The sequence below is a fragment of the Drosophila eugracilis genome, unplaced genomic scaffold (genome assembly GCF_018153835.1).
Source record: "Drosophila eugracilis isolate 14026-0451.02 unplaced genomic scaffold, ASM1815383v1 contig_2088, whole genome shotgun sequence".
NCBI lineage: Eukaryota > Metazoa > Arthropoda > Insecta > Diptera > Drosophilidae > Drosophila > Drosophila eugracilis.
The window spans coordinates 4,413,717-4,430,161 of record NW_024572964.1 but is presented as its reverse complement, the minus strand read 5'-3'; the positions used below and the strand labels follow the sequence as shown (position 1 = coordinate 4,430,161).

General features: G+C 41.4%; 7 protein-coding genes across 9 annotated transcripts; 4 read left to right on the top strand and 3 right to left on the bottom strand.

Moving 5' to 3' along the window:
* The first annotated feature begins 85 nt into the window (after positions 1 to 85).
* LOC108107913 (transmembrane protein 50A) lies at positions 86 to 1,126 on the top strand. The gene is made up of 4 exons (XM_017215733.1): positions 86 to 255; positions 318 to 452; positions 517 to 646; positions 708 to 1,126. The coding sequence occupies exons 1-4, from the start codon at positions 172 to 174 to the stop codon at positions 815 to 817; spliced, it is 459 nt and encodes a 152-aa protein (XP_017071222.1). The 5' UTR covers positions 86 to 171; the 3' UTR covers positions 818 to 1,126.
* Positions 1,119 to 3,855, bottom strand: LOC108107912 (chitooligosaccharidolytic beta-N-acetylglucosaminidase). 3 transcript variants are annotated; one of them, XM_017215730.1, is made up of 4 exons: positions 3,786 to 3,855; positions 3,148 to 3,263; positions 2,429 to 3,063; positions 1,119 to 2,371 (listed from the first exon to the last, which is right to left on the bottom strand). In XM_017215730.1, exons 2-4 carry the CDS (start codon positions 3,216 to 3,218, stop codon positions 1,263 to 1,265), a joined length of 1,815 nt encoding a protein of 604 aa, XP_017071219.1. In that variant the 5' UTR covers positions 3,219 to 3,263; positions 3,786 to 3,855; the 3' UTR covers positions 1,119 to 1,262. The 3 variants fall into 3 exon arrangements, with proteins under 3 accessions (XP_017071219.1, XP_041673830.1, XP_017071220.1); XM_041817896.1 differs by lacking the exon at positions 3,786 to 3,855 and having other exon boundaries at positions 1,119 to 1,219; positions 1,282 to 2,371; positions 3,148 to 3,368; XM_017215731.1 differs by lacking the exon at positions 3,786 to 3,855 and having other exon boundaries at positions 3,148 to 3,367.
* A 289-nt stretch (positions 3,856 to 4,144) lies between these two features.
* On the bottom strand, positions 4,145 to 5,894 carry LOC108107611 (general transcription factor IIE subunit 2). Its single transcript, XM_017215181.2, has 5 exons — positions 5,279 to 5,894; positions 5,103 to 5,207; positions 4,865 to 5,027; positions 4,515 to 4,805; positions 4,145 to 4,455 (listed from the first exon to the last, which is right to left on the bottom strand). Exons 1-5 carry the CDS (start codon positions 5,338 to 5,340, stop codon positions 4,198 to 4,200), a joined length of 879 nt encoding a protein of 292 aa, XP_017070670.1. The 5' UTR covers positions 5,341 to 5,894; the 3' UTR covers positions 4,145 to 4,197.
* A 561-nt stretch (positions 5,895 to 6,455) lies between these two features.
* LOC108108186 (RNA-binding protein 45) lies at positions 6,456 to 9,459 on the top strand. Its single transcript, XM_017216132.1, has 9 exons — positions 6,456 to 6,869; positions 6,925 to 7,119; positions 7,182 to 7,564; positions 7,622 to 7,685; positions 7,742 to 7,839; positions 7,995 to 8,101; positions 8,167 to 8,337; positions 8,492 to 8,565; positions 8,850 to 9,459. The coding sequence occupies exons 1-8, from the start codon at positions 6,547 to 6,549 to the stop codon at positions 8,561 to 8,563; spliced, it is 1,413 nt and encodes a 470-aa protein (XP_017071621.1). The 5' UTR covers positions 6,456 to 6,546; the 3' UTR covers positions 8,564 to 8,565; positions 8,850 to 9,459.
* A 1,454-nt stretch (positions 9,460 to 10,913) lies between these two features.
* On the top strand, positions 10,914 to 11,330 carry LOC108107712 (protein twisted gastrulation). Its single transcript, XM_017215317.1, has one exon. It carries the CDS (start codon positions 10,914 to 10,916, stop codon positions 11,328 to 11,330), a length of 417 nt encoding a protein of 138 aa, XP_017070806.1.
* Positions 11,331 to 11,610: 280 nt separating this feature from the next.
* On the top strand, positions 11,611 to 12,936 carry LOC108108120 (ribosome biogenesis protein BRX1 homolog). The gene is made up of 2 exons (XM_017216037.1): positions 11,611 to 11,822; positions 11,882 to 12,936. The coding sequence occupies exons 1-2, from the start codon at positions 11,703 to 11,705 to the stop codon at positions 12,830 to 12,832; spliced, it is 1,071 nt and encodes a 356-aa protein (XP_017071526.1). The 5' UTR covers positions 11,611 to 11,702; the 3' UTR covers positions 12,833 to 12,936.
* On the bottom strand, positions 12,808 to 16,434 carry LOC108108119 (choline transporter-like 1). The gene is made up of 9 exons (XM_017216036.2): positions 16,166 to 16,434; positions 15,304 to 15,680; positions 15,080 to 15,234; positions 14,795 to 15,024; positions 14,434 to 14,734; positions 13,872 to 14,151; positions 13,652 to 13,814; positions 13,374 to 13,595; positions 12,808 to 13,317 (listed from the first exon to the last, which is right to left on the bottom strand). The coding sequence occupies exons 1-9, from the start codon at positions 16,280 to 16,282 to the stop codon at positions 13,087 to 13,089; spliced, it is 2,076 nt and encodes a 691-aa protein (XP_017071525.1). The 5' UTR covers positions 16,283 to 16,434; the 3' UTR covers positions 12,808 to 13,086.
* Between the last annotated feature and the right edge of the window lie 11 nt (positions 16,435 to 16,445).

Below are 16,445 nucleotides of genomic sequence, written 5' to 3'. Positions count from 1 at the left end.
TTTAAATTTTTATGAAAGAAAAAGAAGCAGAGATTGTTGCGATACCAGTGTAAACAACAAAAATACTGAATAGGGTTGCCGCAGACTGCGATGAAAACCTCTATTCAGTCTGCGTCAAAACAAGAAGATAGCCGAATAGAATAATTGAGATTTCGTTTTAGAAGCTAAACAATGGGACTTTGGGACAATGTATTAAACTACTTCACTGGTGAGGCGTCCAGGAACAAGAACTCCTCCTTGATAGCTGGTCTACTGGTGAGGATACACCCATAAACATTCATAGGAAACCCTTCTGACTGTGCACCTTTTTTCGTTAGTTTTTCGCAGGATGGTGGGTCCTAATAGATGCCATGTCCATCGACGGAAAACACCAGATCACCACAGGACACGTGTTCATCGGTATTTTCGGGACCATCAGCTTTTGTATGGTGAACGCGGTTAAGGGGGAACATGTAAGAGGGTGTCCACTTTTCATATGACTTACCAAATGACTCACACCTTTTGTTTTGTGCGCAGATTTCGGAGGAGAATCCGTCTGAATCAGGAGCCAGGATAGCCAAGATCTGGTTACTTGTCGGCTTCGTTATGGGCTTTGCCTCCATCATTGCTGCCGTCTGGGTCATGATCGATGACTTCATCAACAATGGTGAGGAATATTATGTTTTGGCAAACAAAATTTGTTAACTTGTTTGAATAATCCACTACAGAAAAGAAGGACGGCTGGTTTGGAGTGGCCATACTGACGCAGAATGTCCTCATCCTGTTCGCCAGTTTAACCTACAAGTTCGGACGCAACGAGGAAGAATGGAACGAGTAAAGAGAGAGCTTCCATCTAAAATTTTGCACACGGGAACGCTGCTTTTAGTATCTAGACTCATTCGTACATATTCAGGAGTCCCAGAAGTTCATGCCGGTGGCAGAAGACACCATCACTCGCAAAGCCCCACCCCAATTAAGAGCATAACTTGTACATCTCTGTTTCCAATCAAATTCGAAGGAATCGAAGAAGTCGTAAGGCTTTCCTTAATTACTTTTGAGTTAGCCAATTTGAATCGGAATGGAACACAGAGTAGGACCATTAATCTCATTTATACTAAACGAAATAAACGACAAGTCACTTGCGTAAGGCCATCTTTGAGCTGTGGTTTATTTTCAGACGGAGAGCGATGTGAGTACGAACATTGCCATCACCCAAATCCGCCCGCCGCCCCGACTACATCTATAAGGATAGCGACTGTTAAGAGGAAAGACTTAATCGCCAATCAAACTTGTGCATCGTACGCGTCAATAGGACACTCATGCTCGTTCTGCAGGCACCACTGTGGCTGCATGGCTTCAGCACCCAGACCGTTGTCCACCAGCCTCTGGCGGTGCAGCAGCAGTCGAGACTCGGCCTGGCGCCAGCCCTCGGAAGGATCCGACCACAAACGTTCTGCCAAGGCACTGGCCCTGGGCCAGAAGCGGTTGTCAAGCGTATGCTCATCAATCTGTTCAGACCAAATAGCACCCTCAGCGCCCAGGACATGGTGCTCGTAGTCGCCAGCAATGGATTTCAAGCTGTTGTCGTACACCTTCTGCCAGCCAATGTAGGGAGAGCACCAGTTGTTGCCATCAGTTACCCAGCCAGCTCCCCCGCAGTCCAAGTACAAAGCATCATAGTTGGACACTATAATCTTATAGCCACGCTCGAGGATCTTCTTTACCTTAGGATCGACACCAGTAGTCCAGATCTGAATGATGTAACGCTCCGGGTTTAGATATTGGTCAATGAAGGGTTCTTCTGTGAGTCCACTGGTCCACAAGATAATGGGCGTTTGTGTGCCATTGGCAACCTTGTCAACACGTCCGAGTGCCTCCGTCTGGAAGTGTCCCCACAAGCGCATAAAGTCGGCGGTCTCCAGACCCCAGCCCTGCTTCTTCATCCACTTCTGAATGGGCTTGCTGCTATTCCAGCAATTTGTAGACACCTCATCTCCGCCCATGTGGAAGACATCGGGGTTAAACTGCTCAAACATAGTACCGTAAATGTCTTCCAGCACATCGTACATCTCCTTCACAGTGGGATCCAGTTGGCCACATGGTGGTTCCACGCAGAAAGACTTCCATGGCTGGGCATTGAAACAGGCGGTCATGTTCTTGTGCTGCCAACCCTCACCCACATGGGCAGGGGCGTCGAACTCTGGCATAACACGGATACCGCGAACCCGTCCGTACTCCACAACTTCGGCCACATCCCGACGAGTGTACACTTGTCGTTGGGAATAGGCTCCCAGCTTGTGCAGTTCCGGGCGCTTTCTCACCTCCAATGGGAAGCTATGCGAGTCCGTGATGTGCCAGTGGAAGGTGTTTAGTTTGACCAGAGCCATGCCCTCTAAAGGCAAAATGCATAATCATTAAACTTTCTCATTTTCCTTTAACAATGCCTTACCCAATGTTCTCTTTATGGACTTTACAGAGTAGTAGTTACGGGAGGTGTCTAGCAGCAAGCCACGCCACTTGTAAGCCGGTGAATCAGTAATGGTGGCATTGGCAACGACCTGAACTTCGCGGCGAATATCGTCGTAAACTATCAGCTGGGCTAGGGTCTCCAGACCATGGCGGGCTCCAAAGAAGTTTGCCGCTGTAATGTTGGCCAGAACATGACCCGAGGTATCCGTATCAATATCCAAGGTATAGCTTTCATCCGTTTCCAGGGTAAGTCTGGCCGTTGCAGGCTCATCCGGGATGTTAAAATTAACAGACATACGATAGCCACCTCGGGCGAGGATCTTGCGATCCGGGATCTGAGCTTCCAACATGTCCATGAAACGGTCTTCAGCCGCTCGCCACAGCTTCTGCTGGCGGGACGTGCCATTGACATTAAAGTCGATAAAGGAGATGTCCACCTGGCGCATCAGTGTGTCCAGACGCACTGCACCCGTAGGTTTGGGCCACAGGGTGCCGATGGAACTGCCGCAGAAAAGCCGGCATACAGGCATGCTGATGGCCTTGGCGTAGTTCTTCTCGCTGAGCTCCACCTTTTGGCAGAGACCACTACGACACTCATACCCGTAAACTAAGTCACTACGTTGAAGAACACGAATCAAAGAGAAAGTCAGTGACAGATCGGTGGTAATTTCCGCCTATACTATAGTTATAACCACTTACTCTGAGCTGTGGGCCGTAAGGTTAGCCACCAGGGCCAGGAGCAACGCCACTCCTAGTGCTGTCCGCTTCATTTCGCCAACCTCAGCACAGAAACTCTCAAAGCCAACTGGCGAATGCTTTGGGAATTATAATTAAACAATTTGAGTATTTCAAAACAAGTTTTTAGCCGCCGAGTAGAGAGCTCATTGTCCGTGCTGAAGAGTCAAGTCGAGTAAACAAAGAACAGGATTTTCTACACGCCTACATATGAATACCCTTCCTCTTCACCGATGCAGGTTGTTAAAGTTACTATAGATATTTATCAAAATTTTCTTTGGTGCATTTTAAATATTACATTTTCTTTAAGATAAGTTAAATGCAAAAATTGTACTGTTGAAAATTATATATATATATATATATATATATAAAATAAACTAAACTTTCTAACTGAAATATGTTTAGAATAAGGGTGAAATGCATTTCTTATCACGTTAAAAATTAATCTAGCAACAACGTATCAATTTTAAGTTGTTTACAATGCAATAAAAATCGTTAGTAACCCATGTTTGATGTTCCGTCTATTGATGACCCAAACACATTGATGCGATTATCTGCCACAAACAAACACCTTTTAATAAATTTTCCTCACAAGTACTCACCGCCGCAGTAAAATAGGTTATTAAGAATCGATTCCAACTGAACTTGGTTGCCGTTCAAAGCAGACTAAAGCTATGGCTTCCCCCTGTTACCAATTTATCTGCCTACCAGCATCGATTCTGGCCCACCAACACATAGTCAATCGTCGAGGTGGGGAACCATTGGGAATGTCAAGAAAAGATTACATAGTTTTGCTTTTTAATTATCTTTCCCTGTGCCGGTCCTCATATTTTTAAGTTCAAAAGCCTCTGGCAGAATTGGCAATCTGCAGCTATAAATCTTGAAGTATGAGTATTCGGCCACAGCGGACTCTCAATGAGATTGCAAGTGGGTAAACAAATTTATAACGCCCAGTTTCGAGTGTACTTATTACCATTGAGAGTTATTTTTATTGTCTAATCTAAAGTTATATATCTACGTAGGATTCACGCCCTTCAGTGTTAGTGTATTATCCTCGTAGACTTCCAGAACATCTGCCAAATGCTCGTTGTCTCTGGGTTTCTTGAACTGCCGCTTCTTGTTCGCCGCCTTCTTGCGCTTGGGAACGGGTTTCTTGAGACCATGATCCTGCATAGAGCGAATGCCCTGCTTCTCAAGATATTCATCGATTTTGGCATCGTCCATTGCATCAACTGTAGCTGAACGCCAAAGTTTCTGGAAGTCTTCGTCCACCTGCAAGGCAATTTATGTACGTTTTTAGATTACTTTAGTTTTCAACATTATAAACATACCGAAAAGTTGGCTGTTCTATCGTTATAAAACAATATCTTCTTCTTGTCAATAGGTCTAATAATGAACAGGATTTCGGCAGCTCTGTTTTTCAAGACCTTTTCACAGTGAGGCAGGGATTCCTGTACATCGTCCAGCAAAATACCACCTAGTCCCTTCAAATCGTGCTGTTTAAGCAGTCGCATCAGTGTTTTGCCATCTTTGATTTTGTAAACTGGCTTAAAACTAAACTTGGTGCCACACGGACTGGCCTCCACCTTGGGATTGTTATGCAAAGCCTCGCTAGCAAGCCACTAGAAGAGAGGAGTACTACATAGTATAATCTTAAAACGGTGAATGAAGTATAGCTAACATTTTTCACAGATTGTCCAATGTCCAGTTGGTTAGTCTCGTCCAGAATTTCCTCTATAGTCAAGGGATGATCATCGCCGTCTTGGTGACGAGTGCGCATAAACTTAACTATCTTGGCCAGCACTCCAAATCGGTACTGGGAACTGCCAGACATGGTCTTGTATCTGTGTATGGGACAAGAGTGTTCCACATGGTTTTTACAATATCCTGAATCTTGGAAATAGTATACAGCTACTTACGTTGAGGCATCCAGCTTGGGAGCCGTTGGGGGACGCATTTTACGCTTCGAATCATCGCTGGGAGGCGGTGGAGCTGGTCTATCGGGCCTGGACTTCTTCTCAACGCTGATATGAAAGATATTTCATCATTTTCAAAGCACAATCTTTGTCAAAAGGCCCAAATGGTTGGTACTCACGTGGGCGTGGCCATCGCCCGCTTTTTGAAGGCCTCGCGTTCGCGAAGCAGTGCTGGATCCATTTTAACTGTTTGTACTTTATATTCCAATCAAATAATTAACTTTTCGTCCCGTTAAATCAACAATTTACAAAATCTAAACAAAATCCAAGTCAGCTGTCTGTGGAATCACTATTTTCCAGGGCTACGTAAATGAAATTTTTCGTTGTATACATTTAGGAACTAGTTCTTTTTATACTCTTAAAGAAGAGTATGTTAGTTTTGAAACAGTTGTGAATATTTATATATCCATATCTTAAAGCCAATCTAAATTGGGCAATAAATTTGGAGTGTACCACAGATACACCAACACAACAGGCCGTATCCAATGCAGAAAAAACATTTCTTCTCATCCCCCAACCAAATACACCTGCAACAAAATTGTCTTGCGTATCATTATTAAAAAAAAAATCCCTCATCACTTATGTACTTCTTATTACATCTGAACTCCTCAGTGCAGTCAAGAGAAATAATATGTATCTATCATGCAAAACATCCTTTACATACATACATATACATATACATGGATGTACATATGTATGCACGTAAACAGAAAATCAGAACCGGCTTCCTCCCAAATAAACCCTACATAACCATATTGTACATTAATAAATGAATTAATTTTTACGGCACCTTTTTGCAATTTTATCATCTCAATAGAGAATACAGTGGCTCCAAGCTTATTTCTTGCAAGAATAAATCAAAGTTTATTTTGCTAGGTTGGGTTGGAAGTCATTGTTATGGGTAAAGCTTTTCATATTTTTTTGTTAGTCGCGTGTATGTACCTACTTATGTATGTTTATATGTACATATGTATGTACAGATATCCATACATGCATACATACTCAACGTATACACACATGAAATAAGTGTAGCCAGATATTGAAACGTCTTTCACCGCAAATATTCTGGGTTATGGTTTTTAAATATCTAACGTATTTTGGAGTTAAGATAGGTTTTTATTAAAAAATTTAATAATCTCGAGCAGCCCTTATTTCTAACTAACAGTGATACTGGCAACATCTTTGAAATTTTAACTTTTTCTTATTCTTAATACGATTTTTGACTGAAAAGTCAGGGGTTATTTGGTGTAAGCGCGTTTTCAACATCTGGTTACATTTTTAGTAGGTATACGTATTTTCTGTCATTGCTTCGTCAGAACTTGTGAAGTAAAGTTGTGTGAAAGAATCGTGCGGAATAAAAATCGAAAGAAAAAAAATTATCAGAAAAATGTCTGACTTTAGATCTCAATCTCGCAGTGGTGGCGGACGTGGTGGACAGGAGTTCACTAACAACGACGATGATCCGCCAATGTCGCGTCTGTTTATAATTTGCAACAAGGCTCACACCGAAGAGGACTTCCGCGAGGCCTTCTCTGAGTACGGAGAAATCGAGGATATTTGGGTGGTGAAGGACAAACACACACAGGAGAACAAGGGAATCGCCTACGTAAAGTTTTCAAAGACATCAGATGCGGCCAAAGCGCAGGAGCAGATGAACGGCAAGACGATTGGAAAGCTGGATCGCACCCTTAAAGTCCTAGTGGCAGCCAAGTAAGATAAGTTTTTGTTAATAGTCTACAAAATTAGCATAACTCCCCTTTTACAGCCGTAACCAAGGCTCGAATAAGTCCGAAAATGAGCAGGAGAAATATGTTAGGCTGTTCATAGTGATTCCGAAATCGGCCACCGAGGACGATATTCGCGAGGAGTTTTCTCAGTGGGGTGAAGTGGAAGCGGTCACAATTGTCAAGGAGAAGGGCACTGGAGCCCCTAAAGGCTTCGGCTATGTCAGATTTGCCAAGTGCGTAACAAATGCAGCATTTCTAATTTTTCAGGTCCGACTAATGTCATTTAATTTGACAGGTTCTATCATGCAGCTGTCGCTTTTGAGAACTGTTCAGCTAAATATAAAGCTGTCTTTGCTGAACCCAAGGGTTCCACTCGCTCTCAGAGGGACCAATACGGTCGTCCTTCCGAAGACAATCCGGTTTACAGCGGATCGGGACGTGGCAATTCTAATTTCAATGGAGGTGGAGGAAATGGTAGCGTTGGTGGCGGCAACTATAACAACGACTGGAACGTGTCGCAAAACAACGACATGGCGGCCTTCCTGCGCATGCAGAATGTCCCTGTGGCCCAGCCCTCTTGCCTTGAGGTAAATGTGAGCAACTGCGTAAACCAGGATCAGCTCTGGCGACTCTTCGATATCATTCCCGGCCTTGATTACTGCCAAATCGTGCGCGAACGTGAGTTATATATGCAGGTGTAAGTAGCATTTTCAACAATTTGTAATACTCTTTCAGACGGACCTCGCACCAATGAAGCCTTAGTAGTCTATGACAACCCCGAGGCTGCTATTTATGCAAAGTAAATTTAGCTATACAATCGTTTATAAACCAGCTATTAATATAACATTTCTACAGGGACAAACTTCACGGTCTGGAGTACCCTGTCGGTGAACGTATCATTGTGAAAGTCAATGGAATGAGCTCGTCACGAATGGACACCTCCTTTATAGACAGTACGCGTTTAAAATCTATTAAGGGTTATAGGCCTCGCCATCATCTGTAGTCCTTTATTAAACACTTATTTTTTTACTTTCTAAAATTTATTGGGGTTTAAATGCATGCTCAATATTGATCATTGTTGTAATTTTATTCTTGTCCTTAATTTCAGAGCGGACCAAAAAGGATGCAATTTGCAACGTTCCCTTACCCGCTACTCAACCACTGGCCTCACCAGACACCCAGGTGGCTCAGCGTCTGTTCATTGTGCTCTCAGCGGTAGGTATCATTGTACCGAGTCTAATTGACATTAGTTATGATTGTTGTTTTCATTATCAATTTAGAATTTGCCGCATTCGATATTGAAAAACGTATTCTCCTGCTGGTCGGGACTGATCGACGTCTATCTACTGCCCAATAAGAATTGCGGCTACGTTAAGTATGCTGATGTAGAGAGCGCCGAATCGGCTATTCAAACTCTGAACGGTGCTGAAATTTGCGGCACTAAAATTAAGGTTCGTACTATAAACATTTGTAGATTTTTTTTTAGATTATTCCTGAGACTTTAAACATGAAAGTTTATTTAATGGTTTTGATAATTTAAAACATAATCTGAGCACATACATACATAAGTGAAAAAAAGTGTAATCGATTATAATAAAATTGTAGGTCATGGAGGCGGAGGAGCGCAACGGATCTGATGGCGAAGACGGTGGACGCAAACGCTTGAGGCGCAACTGAGTGTAAGTAGCTAGTTAAAAAGTATAAATCCCGTATCTCTTAGTGTAGCCATAGTTGAGATGAGTGTGTGCCGTGGTCCGAGGTAAGTAGTTGTGCAAATTCCAAACCAAGTCCCATTAACGATATAAGTTACGAATTCGCTTAACGCTTGTGTGCAGACAGATTATGTTCGGACCAATCGATTTGTACTTACCCCGTGCACCGGTTGGCCAATGACGATATCTATTGCCGCCACTGAGCGCGACCATAATAAGCCAAATCATTTTTGTCTTTTATATCTCCACAGACCCACTGACAAGCAAGAACTAACAGAGAACGCAATGTACGAGTACGTAACTAACTTGAGAATACAGTCCGTTAAAAAATAGTTGAACTGAAACACCACCAAAAACAACCATTAACCAAACAAACCACCACAACAAGAACACTCTCTTAACGGAATGCGAAAATACAACAACCACGAAGACTGGAGGACATTGACCAGAACCCGCGAACCAAGACGGGTTAACAAACAGCCAACGAATTCATCACATCCGTTGACTACTTGATTGACTTATTGCTCTCGAATACAACTTTCATAGAAATATGCATGCATAAGATGTTTGCATATTTTTATTAGAGTTATTTACGAGTTATATAATGTCGCATATACATACCGCTTAGGTGACTATGAATCTACCCATAATACAGAAACGAACTCTGTTAAACTTGAACTATTACTAACGAATTCCGACGACATCTAGCGAAGAAATGAATTCAAACATAATGAATTTCTCAAGAGTATTGGCACGATTTTGCCGTGCAAAAATATTTCTTTTCATATATATTACATTTAATCAATATATTACTGTAAAACACAAGAAACAAAAATAAATAAAATTGAATGGGCAACCCAATGTATTGTGTGTTTGATATCTGAATATAGTTTTTCCTTTAAATCAGGTTTCTTTATGAAATAGTTAAAGCGAGTTAGAAGCTGCTGGACTTTCAGCTAAACTAATAGTTTTATATTGATATTAGTTAATAGTATGGTATTTAGGTTGTGTAATTGTATAGAACGTTGTTAGGCGATGGCAAAACAAGTGCATGTGAATATTAGAGTATTGTTGCACCTTTTGCACAAACTGCTTTCTGTCCTGTCAAGATAGTGGACGTTTGTAAGGTTTAAGTGGCATATCCGCAGTTTTATAATTATTTTACTTGGAGGTTGCTGGTTTGGTTGGTAATTGCGAAAATGGAGGGGGAGTTCACAACCAAGGCACGGTTGCATGACTTCTATGCATTTTTCATGGCACGATGGATAGATACTATTTCTCTTGACTACACTGAGGAGTTGAGATGTAATAAGAAATAATTGGTGAGGGACTTTTTTTTCTAATGATGAAACGCATTTCAATTTTGTTGCAGGTGTTTTTTTTTGCTAGGGGATGTGAATAAATGTTTTTCAGCATTGGACACGGCCTGTTGTGTTGGTGTATCTATGGAACACTCCAGCTCTTATTCCCATATTTTGATTGGCTTTAAGATATGGGTTTATTTGGGAGGAAGCCGGTTCAAGTAATGGTTTCTGATTTTTTGTTTACGTGTATATGTAAAATGTATGTATGTACTTGTATTACATATGTACATATGTACATATGTAAATATCAAAAGGCCTTCCCCTAAAACTGCTTCTTCCCTAACATATGTATGTAAATGTACACGTATGTGTATGTATGAACGTGTACATTTACATACATATGTAATTCCAAAAATTTGCAACTTACAAAATATTTGTTTTAAGCTTCGGCTATCCAAATTTTCTGTATACCCATACAAGTTGATAATTCCCCTCTAAGCTTTTCTCCTTTCAATTATTCTTGTGTATTAAAATCCCCAAATATGGCAACACTGGAGCAAATAGTGATGTTGGCAAAAATTTAATTTCGACAAGCCGGAAAGAAGTGGTTCCGTCAATCGAAATGTGTCACGTAAATGCGAATTGTATATAAGGCTGAAAAATCTCCTTGATAATTCAATTGGTTAATCCACTGTTTTTGAAACTTGTTAACACTTTTGACCTTTTGAAAAGATTTAACCATCATGACTTAGAAAACCTCTACAAAAAGGATTAGTAATCTAACGTAGCTTAAAAACTTGTATTTTATTACAGTTTTATAATCCTTTTATTTATGGTCCTTAAAGAAGGACCTGCCCCAGTTAGGTAATATTGATAAATGAGATAACGACATTTGGTGACAGCTGGTAAAATGTTTTTCTACCTGCAGTAATATTTCTACCTGATATAAAAATTCATTTAAAAACCATATGTCCACGTCTCTAGCTCTTCAGTTACAATTGGCATGTCAAAATGGAATTATTTGTGAAAATTCCTATTTTCTTAACACTTGGGCAAGTTTTGCTAGCTTATGCTAGCATGACAGAATTACGAAGGAAATCACATACTGAGGAATTCGAAGGAATGTCAGCCTTGTTCAGAGCCATGTCTTCATCACCAAACGATGGATACACCTACAATTGGAGTGTGGTATCGTTTTCCACCGATGGCAAACCTGATTCCGGCTTGAATTGCACTGTTTTGTACCTTGATCAGTGCACATCCTGGAATAGATGTCGGCAGACCTGCCTAAAAACTGGAGCTACCAGCTATAGATGGTTTCATGACGGTTGCTGCGAGTGTGTGGGAGAACATTGCATGAATTATGGCATTAACGAGAGTAAATGTCGACTGTGCCCTGAACCGGGATTTGAAGATGAAGAGGATTAAGAATTATGGAATTTAATTAAATTTAAAAAAGATTGTATAAATATATTTTTCCAGCTAAAAGCAAATAATGTGAAATATACCAAAAAAAATTAATTCAACATTTTTTGGACATTTTACTAAAAGATTGGTTATAATAAATAAAACAAAAAATTCTTATACTTATTGTAAGTAATCATGTTTTTATTTAAATTGTATTTGAATTTAAAAAAACGAATATTTTAACAGTGTTGAATAATACCATTATTCAAAAATCCTCGGGTGCACGTGTTTTGAAGCCCTGGTATTAAATGTGTTGCATTCATCCCTGGTTGTTATTCGAACTCCACGTTGTTTTGCCTTTTCAATTGTTTTTAATTATTTAAACTAAGACAAATGGGTCGCAAGTTTCTGAATAAGAAAAAGAAAGCTGCTCCACAATTGGAGATAGTTCCGCTAGATGAAAACCCACCTTTGCCGCCACAGCGATCTTCAGATGAAGTGGTGCCCAAAAAGGCAAGATCTGGGACTCCTTGAAACTAGCAATTTACTAACATAATTTACTTAATTTACAGGAGAAATGGGTGAACAAACAGCGCGTGCTGGTCTTCTCTGCCCGAGGAATCAGTCACCGGGACAGACATTTAATGAAGGACATAAAGACACTGATGCCGCATCACCGTCCCGAATCCAAAATGGAGCGCTCTAAATCCTTGTCGGTAGTGAACGAAATGTGCGAGATGAAGCACTGCAACAAGGCCATGCTCTTTGAGGGTCGCCGGAAAAGGGATCTGTACATGTGGGTGTCGAATACCTCGGGTTCCACTGGCCCATCGGCCAAGTTTCTTATCGAGAATATCCACACAATGGCCGAACTGAAGATGACGGGCAATTGCTTGCGCGGATCGCGTCCACTTCTCTCCTTCGACTCCAAATTTGATGAACTGCCCCATCTGAAGCTGCTCAAGGAGCTGTTCGTCCAGACCTTTTCGGTTCCCAATCACCATCCCAAGAGTCAGCCGTTCGTAGATCATGTTTTCACCTTTACTTATCTGGACAACCGAATCTGGTTTAGGAATTTCCAAATTCTCTCCGAGGATGGCGGTTTATCCGAAGTAGGACCACGCTATGTGATGAATCCTGTGAAAATATTCGATGGCTCCTTTACAGGCAAGACAATTTGGGAGAATGCCGACTACGTAAGTCCGGCAAAGCAGCGACAGATGCTTAAGAAGGCAGCCAAGGACAAATACGTTAACCGAGTGGAACAGAAGGTCAAGCACGAGGCCACGCGGCCAGTCAGAGCCTATGATGGTGTTAATAACGAAGAACTCTTTGAGGACGACGATCCAGTGGAGACGGCTAAGATTCTGGCGGCGATAGCCAAGAAGAGGAAGGAGGAAGACGCCAAGCAGACGCCGAAATCGGCGCTTACCAAGAAGATTAAGGAAAAACAACTGAAGGCCGTCAAAGAAGTGATTGAAAGAAAGAAGGCAAGAACTACTAAACGTGTTAAAAAGGTTTAAACACGCCATTTTACATTTAGATAAAAAACGATTAAACTTTATAAATACGTTTACAAACTGTGCATCCTAAGTTTGAATATATCAATAGACAAGATTATCAGTTATTATTAGTCCCACTTTTCTACTTTGTACGTCGCGACGGAGTTATGGTATGTTTATAAATATTAACATCCTAATGAGATGTGCGTTGAGTTTCGGGGGGTTTCTGGGGCTGGAATACGCAAGGTATAGCATCAAGCTGTTGCTTCATTGAGTTATTCTGGCGACATAGGAGCCACCTCGGGATCAGACTGGGGAAGTCTGGTAATACTGAATGGCTGTTTGTTGATGGGCATCATTTGAACCACCTCGATGGGCGGCTCCTCTCCAGGCTGCAGCGGTTCCTCGCCCACTAGCTTAGCTAAATTGCTTTGTGCCCAGCGACCAGAGCGACCATTCAGGGTCTTATCCTCACAGACGCAGAGGAATAAAGTATCTACCACCATCTGTTGGGAAGTAATTCGTTAAACTTGCACTTAATACGATGAAATGCGTTTCTTACCTCAAACAGTGAGAGAATAATGTGAGCGATGAAGAAGGAGAATATTATAATGATTATGACAGGAGCCATATAAAAGTTTAGACCAGGCATGTCCTTGAGCAAAACGATACCGATCAGGCCGGATAGAGCGGCCACCACAACCTTTCCCAGGAAGAGGATGAAGTCTCCAACACTGTTAATGGTGGCCACTTGTAAAACATTCGTGGCCATGGCATTCCAAGCCTAAAAAATATAAAATTTTTTAATTGATAGCTTGGTCTTTCTGTATTTAAACTTACAATGCCTGCAGCGGGACAGAAGTTGATTGACTCAATAGCCACCACAGTGTAGGCATTGTGATTCAAGAACCGAATGAACTTCTCCAGCAGCCAGAAGCCACAAATGCAGCACTTCAAGCAACAGGCGGCACACTCTGATCCTTTGTCTTCACCTTTTTTCAGTCTAAAATATTCAATATTTAATTTGACAAGAATAAGAAGCGATTTAAAAGAAACTTACTTGGCATACAAATATGTGAGTATTAAGCGAGGAATCTTGAAGATAGTGATTACAAAGGATCCTTTAGCCACTGTACCCAAATGATACTTGATTAGTTTTCCAATGGCGTAAATTGTAGGGGTGGTCGTTGGCTTTTGGAAGTACCAAAATGCCACAGCTGCGGCCAGTGCAAACTGCTGGCAGGCGAAAATAAACTCCACCGTCCAAATAAGACCGACCACATAGATCCAGAACATGCTGCGAAGGGCACCAGCATCGGCATATTCTACCCGGGAATTCGCTGTTTAAAAAAAGTTAAGATTATTTCTCTGGGATTTACAAAGTTATTAGGAAATCTTTGTATATACAATTTAGTTCCAAAAGTAGTGAGAAAAGAAACACAGAAATATGTACACAAGAGTAAAGTTCTGTGCCCTTATTAAATATCACTTACTTATTCACCGAATCAGGTTACAAAATAACCACAAAATGCAAAAATATATAATTCAGATTATTTCAAATATAGCTTCTTTAAAACCCTGCAGATAATTGTTTTGTAAAATATAAAATATTGACTACTTACTTCTTAAATCATTGACACTGGTGTTATTGGAAACAAATAACGCATTAGCTGGCAACGGCTGGCGATGAGCTTTGGAGTTATCAAACGGAGCGATGGGACTCTGGTCAGGTGAGCTGGCGGTAGCTAGACAAATGACAACTCCAACCCAAAAACTCAAGAAGGCTATGAGCACAAGGAAAGCCAAGAGCGGTGCAATTAAAAGTCCTGGTAGATTCATCATACACTGCCCAGCTTCCTCAAAAAGAGCAGACAAGCCGGCCAATTTGTTTTTCAAAAAGTATATAACAACAATAAGGATAACCTGTAAAGAAGATCTTTTAAATAAGTAACTAGTATTTAAATATTAAATGATTTATCTAACCATAGTAATGGTGGCCAAGACAGCCAGGGTTAAAACCGCTTGCTGATTGCGAACAAACTCTTCTAGCAGAGTATACTGAGTATTCACGCCAGACTTATAGCGAATGTTATAGTAGGCATACCACAGAGCAACGGTAAGAGCAACACTGGCCACTATGACCAGGACACAGATGATCCATGAGACGATACGAGATAACCAGTGCATCATCGTCACCAAAGCGATAGATATGACTAGACAAACAAGCAATTTAGATGATATTTAAATGTACAAATAGTTATATCTTACGCAATGCCAGACCACAGACCATGGCAATGATGTGCCAGGTGGAGTAAATGTCACCAACGAACTGCTGAGCCACATCCCAGTTGTTGAGCATGTCGTAATAGTTCTGCACCTTTTCTCCTGTGCCCTTCGGAACACACCGATGGAGGACAGGAGCACTGGGAAAAACGATTAATTTATGAATTAAATTAAAATAAGATTTGATTTAGGTTATGTCATCAACAGACCTTTCGTGGACGGGAAAACTAGGGCAGGGACCAAGGAAATTAAAGGTTTTGGCATCGTTTCCCACAGAACTAAGTTGCTGCATATTGTAATCATATGTGCAAAATTGAGTGCCGGTTTGGGTATAGTAATCCAGCAAGTCACTTCCTTTGGTCATGGTTTTGGCGGGACAGGATTTGACACATATTTTCAAGGATCTTTTTAGTTCTTTGACATCGAAGTAGAAGAGTTCTCGTTTGTCGAGGGTGTTCATGCCCGAAAGCGGAAAGCCCTGGAACTTTTCATTGTGCTTGACGCCACATGTGTTGCCAAATGAGTCGTAGCCATTGATGATGCGCAAGGGATTGCCGTAGACAAACGAAAAGATGGCTATCACGATCTGAAAAAGAAACGGGGGTAAATTAAAGTGGTTTAATTCAGCATATAGATTATAGTTAAGGCTGCCAACGCCCCATGACAAGCATGTCATGTCAGGGGGCATTTATATTATAATCTCTTTGGCGGACATACCCATGCAAATACCTGACATGAAAATGCTTTCTGGGAGTGGCGTGTCCTGCAGGACACCAGAAACAGTAGTTATTGATTCGTCTCATGAGGGATTTACCAGACCTCATGCTAACCCTGAATGTTAATTCATCGCATTCATTAGCGGAATTAACAATTCTGCTCATGAGCCAGCTGCGATGACGACACGAATGAGACATTTTCAAGTAACAAGTAGCCGCTTTCCTCCCGCAAAAAGCGCTCACACACACAACGGAAACAAAGAGAAGCGTTGCGCAGATTGATCTCATAACTTTCACTTTCCCGATACCCACTCCATATATGAGAAAATCTAATGTATTAAGATGAATTACTCACCAAAAACAGCCAGAAAATAATATAAATCGCCAGCCAGCAGGTGTCCGTACAGGACCGGTATTTAGGCCTATTGTTTTGCGCCTCCCCCTCACCGTCCTTGCTTTCCGCACAGCCCATTTTGCACTTGTCTGACTACTGGGTAATTAGCGGGCTTAATTTCTCTTATCACTATAAACTTATATCTATTTTCGAGTATGTTGAGCCACTTGTTTGTCTTATTTTGATTCACAACCGAAGAAATAACAACAACGCCTAGTCCTCTTTGCTCAGGTGTGACCAG

Coding starts and splice junctions, on each gene's coding strand:
- LOC108108119 (XM_017216036.2), bottom strand. CDS start 16,282: ATGGGCTGTGCGGAAAGCAAGGACGGTGAGGGGGAGGCGCAAAACAAT. Junction 15,235..15,303: donor AGTTTTCCCGTCCACGAAAG/GTCTGTTGATGA, acceptor CGTTTTTCCCAG/TGCTCCTGTCCTCCATCGGT. Junction 13,815..13,871: donor CTCACATATTTGTATGCCAA/GTAAGTTTCTTT, acceptor TGAATATTTTAG/ACTGAAAAAAGGTGAAGACA.
- LOC108108186 (XM_017216132.1), top strand. CDS start 6,547: ATGTCTGACTTTAGATCTCAATCTCGCAGTGGTGGCGGACGTGGTGGA. Junction 6,870..6,924: donor AAAGTCCTAGTGGCAGCCAA/GTAAGATAAGTT, acceptor CCCCTTTTACAG/CCGTAACCAAGGCTCGAATA. Junction 7,120..7,181: donor GGCTATGTCAGATTTGCCAA/GTGCGTAACAAA, acceptor TTAATTTGACAG/GTTCTATCATGCAGCTGTCG.
- LOC108107913 (XM_017215733.1), top strand. CDS start 172: ATGGGACTTTGGGACAATGTATTAAACTACTTCACTGGTGAGGCGTCC. Junction 256..317: donor CCTTGATAGCTGGTCTACTG/GTGAGGATACAC, acceptor TTTTTTCGTTAG/TTTTTCGCAGGATGGTGGGT. Junction 647..707: donor CGATGACTTCATCAACAATG/GTGAGGAATATT, acceptor AATCCACTACAG/AAAAGAAGGACGGCTGGTTT.
- LOC108107611 (XM_017215181.2), bottom strand. CDS start 5,340: ATGGATCCAGCACTGCTTCGCGAACGCGAGGCCTTCAAAAAGCGGGCG. Junction 5,028..5,102: donor CCCAAGCTGGATGCCTCAAC/GTAAGTAGCTGT, acceptor TCCCATACACAG/ATACAAGACCATGTCTGGCA. Junction 4,806..4,864: donor TTGGACAATCTGTGAAAAAT/GTTAGCTATACT, acceptor CCTCTCTTCTAG/TGGCTTGCTAGCGAGGCTTT.
- LOC108108120 (XM_017216037.1), top strand. CDS start 11,703: ATGGGTCGCAAGTTTCTGAATAAGAAAAAGAAAGCTGCTCCACAATTG. Junction 11,823..11,881: donor ATGAAGTGGTGCCCAAAAAG/GCAAGATCTGGG, acceptor CTTAATTTACAG/GAGAAATGGGTGAACAAACA.
- LOC108107912 (XM_041817896.1), bottom strand. CDS start 3,218: ATGAAGCGGACAGCACTAGGAGTGGCGTTGCTCCTGGCCCTGGTGGCT. Junction 2,372..2,428: donor GTCCATAAAGAGAACATTGG/GTAAGGCATTGT, acceptor TTTTGCCTTTAG/AGGGCATGGCTCTGGTCAAA. Junction 1,220..1,281: donor CATGAGTGTCCTATTGACGC/GTACGATGCACA, acceptor CTATCCTTATAG/ATGTAGTCGGGGCGGCGGGC.
- LOC108107712 (XM_017215317.1), top strand. CDS start 10,914: ATGGAATTATTTGTGAAAATTCCTATTTTCTTAACACTTGGGCAAGTT.